Source organism: Spermophilus citellus (genome assembly GCF_964194105.1).
Source record: "Spermophilus citellus genome assembly, chromosome: 1".
Classification (NCBI taxonomy): domain Eukaryota; kingdom Metazoa; phylum Chordata; class Mammalia; order Rodentia; family Sciuridae; genus Spermophilus; species Spermophilus citellus.
In genome coordinates, this window is record NC_138182.1 from 73,515,887 (window position 1) to 73,521,886 (window position 6,000).

Here is a 6,000-nt window from a genome sequence, read left to right on the forward strand (position 1 = left end):
ATTCAATTCTTTATTAACATTTTTTTAAAAAATTTATTCTCTTATGAAAGCACTTACTAAACATATTTAAAAATCTAAACCAATCAACCCATAGTTTAAAATTTTACCAAGGCAGAAAAGTCCTAACACGTTCTATGTGGTTAAAAATGTTGTGTTAGCCAAGCATGGTGGCATAGGGCTGCAACCTCAGAAACTTGGGTAATCGAGTCAGGAGGATCACAATTTCAAAGCCAGCCTTGTCAACTTAGTGAGACCCTGTCTCAAAATAAAAAATAAAAAGGGCTGAGGATGGAGCTCAGTGGTAGAGCACCCCTAGGTTCAATCCCCAGTACTAGAAAAAAAAATGTGTGTTATATTCAAATGCAGGCCATCATTTCTTGTCATCTACAATCTTTGAATAAAACTTTAATATTACATATTTATACTACATATATGTGTGTGATAACGTTGAAGCAGTATATATAGAAAAACATTTGCCTTTCATTTCCATCAACTGAGGACTCCAGAACTTCTCCCAGTCTGAGCTTCTTTCAATTTTCGACTTTTCATAGCCTCAAGACTCATATTTCAGATAACTTGGATTAAATTCTCATTTGACCATCGATAATTCTAATAAAAACACTAAAAATCATTTCATTACAAATTTTAATGTTGAAACACTAAGCTAGAATATAGCAATAAGCTTTTATTTGTATTCACATTTAGCAAAAATTAAGTCTCTACTGTGCAGCATGCATACATTTTAGGTACTGTACTTAGAGGAGTGAAGAGATACAAGGATGTAAAGTCATTCCCCTCCCTGCAGAGCAGAGACAAGGACTCTGTCTCATTCACAGTTACACCCCAGCACCCAGTATAATGCCTGGTACCTGGCAGGGCACAATATATACTTCATCACTGCCTCCCCCAAGGGTCTTACAACCTAGGAAGGGTGGGAAATGAAACTGGAGGGAAAAAAGAAACTGAATACTTGCAAATAATTACAATGTTGTTATATTCTTATTCACATATAAGAATATCTGACAACAATTTCCATCTCCTTTCTCTCCTGGCATAATGGAAGTTTTATGTAGCTCAGAAAAAAGGTTTAGACTCACTGCATGGTCTATTTCTAGTTTTAATTACAATGCTTGGCAAAGCTTGGGAGATCATTTCAATTCATTTCAAAAATAACTCCCATTCAATACAAGAAGATGGGATTTTTCACAGTTGTGAATTTTTATTTACTTGATAATGAAGATGGTTTGGCATATAAATAAAGCACTTTCTTTGCAACTTTGGTCTAGTGAAAATGCAGAGCTGATGATCTATTAATAAAAATGAATGGCTTACAGGCTCAGTTTCATTTCTAGCTCTTTTTAGTCTAGGGAAAATGCAGCTTAAATAAAACATGGGACACAGAAGCTGACAAAGTCTCTCCCAGTACTTACTGATCCATACAGCTCCCCCTTCTCGTTCATTCCGAGGTAGAGTCCACTGTCCACTCCACGAATGCTGACGAGGCCCACTGCTATACTGATAAATTCCAGAATGCCTATGAGACAAACAGCAGAAGACAGAGAACAGATTAGAGTACAGAGCTGATCCTCCAGAGTCTCAGCATCCCTGGGGGTTTACAAAGAAAGCCGAGTTCAGTTCCCAATTTGAATAACTATGCATTAAAGAAGTAACATCTCTTTTAAAATCATTGCCTAAAAAAAATTGATTTTGCAACTAAGGTCCATTCTACTATATTGATACAAAAATAGTTACCAATATGAGCCAGGTATGGTATCTCACATACAGTCCCAACCATTTGGGAGACTGAAGCAGGAGGACTGCTTACGTCCAGGAGTCTGAGGCCATCCAGAGTAACACAGTGAGACCCCATTTCAAAATAAGCCACCCAAACATCAACAACAACAACAACAAAAAAACCATAATTTACATAATAAAGAAAACATTTTAAAAATTCAAAAAAGATAATATCTATGTAGACATGATAAGGAATTATAGAATTGAAACACAGCCAATGAATATACTCTAATGACACTAAAAGTATGTATGTGCATCTTGATCTTGGACTTCTCAGCCTCTAAAACTGTGAAAAGTAAACATCTGTTATTTAAACCAAAAGAGAAAAAGTTATTTGTGTATAGGTACATATCATAAAACATCCATTCAGAGAATGGTCTCATGTCACTCAAAATAACAGTATGAGGTGTTATCTAAAGTCTGGGTTGAAATTACTCAGCTCTTGATTGTATAACTTTATTGAGCTCCATCTGAAAAACTAAAATAGCACACACACACATCCCAAATATCTCTGCTTAAACAAAGTATTGATTTTTTGCTGTGCTTATCTAAACCTCAAAGTGACAGTTAAGCAATTAAGATAGCACAATATTCTAGAGGGGAAAATGTTGGTTTCAAAAATACTCTTGACTTAAAATAGGCATGGGATATTATATCCCCAAACCAAATCAAAATAATTATCTTCTTTTATTTCCTTCTTTCCCTTTGCTTACCTCACTAAGAATAACAACATCTAAGTTGGACATAAATCCAGAATTTTATTGCCACACAACAGCAGCTTCAATTTCCCTAACTGTATTGTTTTTTTGAGATGATAATCCCACAATATATTCAGGGCACTGCTAACATTCCTTGTATTCAGCCATTCCCCAATTTTGTTATAAATTAAAATGCTATACTTTGTGTAGTCTTTGGATCAATGCATACCAGATACTGAGTTCTCATTTTTAAAATATCTCTAAATATTGAAAAATTTATTTATGTTCAAGAGTTTAGAAAGAACTCAGAGCAACACTGTGCTATAGTCAGTCTCATGTGACTAATAAAAAAGCACTTACATGGATTTTTGAACAATTAATTTTGCAACTCTCACAAAACAGACTTCGCTGAAATCAAATGAAGACAAGAACTACATAAATCTAATAAAGCAAAGGATTAACTCAGGAGGAAACTCTATTCCAAGGTGATGCAAAAAAAGAAGAGCTATTTCTTCTAAAAAGGTATTTCTGATACTTTTATAAATATAAAATGTTACAGATTATCTCATGCCTAATTTACAGAATATCTATCTATACATGCAAACTTATTTATTCTAATACAATGTGAAATAGTATATAGAAAAAGTATAAAGAGAAATTATATATTATATTTTGAATCCAATAACCTGTATCTCTGTCATGGAAGACATATCTAAAACAGGTCAATTTATGACTAGCCTTCCCTATCTCACAAAGCAAACAAGAAGATAAATGAGGCAATATTTTCATGAGATTCATTTCACATGAGATGCACTCCCTTTTGGTGTAATCATTTTATTTCACTGTACCATTTCTAAATCATATGATTTCAAAATAATCAAAATGTGACATTGTATTCCTATTAGGAATCTCATACACCTGACTCTCTCCTCTGCTACCTGGAAGTGTACCACAATCTAGGTCATACTTATCCTGAAATTAGCATAAGGAGTTAATTCATATCCAATTTTCATTATAACATGAAATACAAAAAATGTTTTACCCCCATTTAGGTCCAAATGATTTAATTTACCAGGCCAATGAGGAAAGGTTTCATCATAAAACTAAAAGATACCTGTGTCCTCTAAGAGGGTATGTGATAATCTTTCTGTTTTCTCTAAACTTCAGGCAGCTCTGAGAACTAATAATGAGTATTAGATAGCATTTTCCACTAGGTGCAACACAAAACCTGATTTCACAAAACCATTTGACTGGCTGGTCTATAGATGGATAACAGTAACAACCATAGTGATCATTATAATAGCTAGAATAATTAAACACCTAATCTCTGACAAATGAGAAGCCTTTTCTCTTTCAGTTCACAGGACAACCTCAGACATTACAATATGTGCCTAGAGGGAACTGATATTTCAGAAGAGTTAATAACTTGCATCAAGTAATCATACTTTAAAGCCTATTTCTTTAACTAGTATGTATATTTTTATTTGTTTTTACTTTTCTTTCAGGTATTTGTGATTTTTGTACCACTTTCATACTGCTAAGCTCCAAAATTATTATTACTGCATAATTTGGAAAGGAAACTATTAAGATATCTATGTTAGGTTTTTTCTGGTATTGACAAGATAGCTAAAATTCATCTGACTTCATTTATCTATTCAACAAACTGTTATTGAGGGACTATCATAAGCTAAACACCATGCCATTTATTGAGTATATAAAGATTAATAACATCTGGCCAATGAACTATACCATCAAATTGCTCACCAGATACAAAAGCCCTTTCTTATCTGTGAGGGATATATTCCTTGGTGACTGAAATCACACATAGTACCAAACCCTATACATATTACATTTTCTCCTATACATACATACCTAGGACAAACTTTAACTTATAAATTAGGTACAGTAAGAGATCAAAATAACTAATAAAAAAGAAAACAATTATAAAATATACTATAATAAAAGTTATTTAAAACTTATAAACTATTTATTTCTGGAATTTTCCATTTAATATTTTCACATCACACTTGCCACAGGTTACAGAAACTGTAGAAAGTTTAAATGCAGATAAGGGGGACAACTGTAATATAAAGAACAAAAAAAAAAAAAGATAACCATGGTAATAATGTGATGACTGCAAAGACAGGAAGATGTTCAGGGCAGCATCCAAAGGTGAGTGGTTCGCTCAGATTTGGGAAGGCAAGTCAGAGGCAGCTTCCTAAAAAAAATACCTGAGATAAGTCTCTGAGGAGCTATCCAAGCGAGAAGGAATGATCTAGTGACCCCAAGTGGAAAAGATTGCATCATCTCAAACCACCATCCATATCTCTGCAGCTTCCTGAAAACAGAGACGCCAAAGAAGCAGCCCAAATTTTTATGAGGTCACCTCAGAGATCCAAGGGCAAATAGAAAACCTGGGTGTATGAGTCACAGCCTTTCTCCCACACCCAGAGAACACTGATGTTGTAAGGTCAGGAAGACCTGGCAACCTGGTAATGGAATCCCACCCCAACCACACTGGAATCCTTATCCCTCCTGGTACCATGTTGTCCACAATGAACTCTATAACCTCAACTGAGCCAATTACACCCTTGCTGGGCCAGAGTTGGTGCCAGGCAAATGCTGCCAACCGTCCTCCCTCTAATACAACCCACTCCCCATGTTATCTGTTTATTCATGTAAACATGAGCAAGCACTCTGGACAGCACAGACAGTGCTGGATCAATAATGGCTTAGGAGGTTTCTCCGTAGAGACACTTGAATGTTTAATGATCAAGGGGAAAGAAAGGAAAAGAAGCAAGAGAGGAAGAAAGAGAATAATGAGATTGTGCCTAAAATTTAAATTGTGGGCCTTACCTGTGTATCATGGCAGCTTGTGTCTTGTTCTAGCAGATACAATCTCAACACACTCAGCCTTAGAATGGCCACAGTAAGGGGTAGTGATGAAGTCACATGGGATACCCAAGGTCAGTGACTAGAGTCATCTCTCTATTCTCTTTCCCTGTAGCCAACAATTCCAAATGATGATTCTCTTATTGGGCCTCATATGGTCTGATGAGGTTCAGGATTGTCTGTGGACCATAAGAAACCAAGTCCATGCCTAGACTACTTCAAGAAAATGTTTACAGAATACGTTAGTCCTTGTCCCAGTCTCACGGCTATTAGTGATCAGCCTCAGAGCTGATGGCACTTCCCCAGCTCTGTCCAAATGATCCATTAGCCCCATGCTGGCCCAGCCTCCTACAGACCACCTGAACTGGTCATCAACTTCAAGGCAAGGCCAGCCATGAGAAGTGGGAGAGCAGACAGAAGCTGCCCTGCCCTGGCTCACATTAAACAAGCCTTTAACCTAAAAGCCCTCAACACTTAACAGATGTGCCCTCCGTTAAAATGCTCAAATGAGATAACAAAACATTTGCAGAAGGCAAATGTTATCTATAATCCCAGATACTAAGAAGGCTGAGCAAGAGGATCACTTGAGCCCTGGACACATACATACATACACACA

General features: G+C 36.0%; 1 protein-coding gene across 4 annotated transcripts in view; it reads right to left on the minus strand.

The window, feature by feature from the left end:
- Window positions 1-6,000, minus strand: part of FGF9 (fibroblast growth factor 9) — a 36,387-nt gene that overhangs the window by 25,198 nt on the left and 5,189 nt on the right. For all 4 annotated transcript variants that reach the window (XM_081311117.1, XM_081311118.1, XM_081311119.1 and 1 more), the window contains exon 2: window positions 1,431-1,534. In XM_081311117.1, coding sequence (XP_081167243.1) covers window positions 1,431-1,534 — 104 coding nt within the window. The remainder of the gene's footprint in view (window positions 1-1,430; window positions 1,535-6,000) is intronic.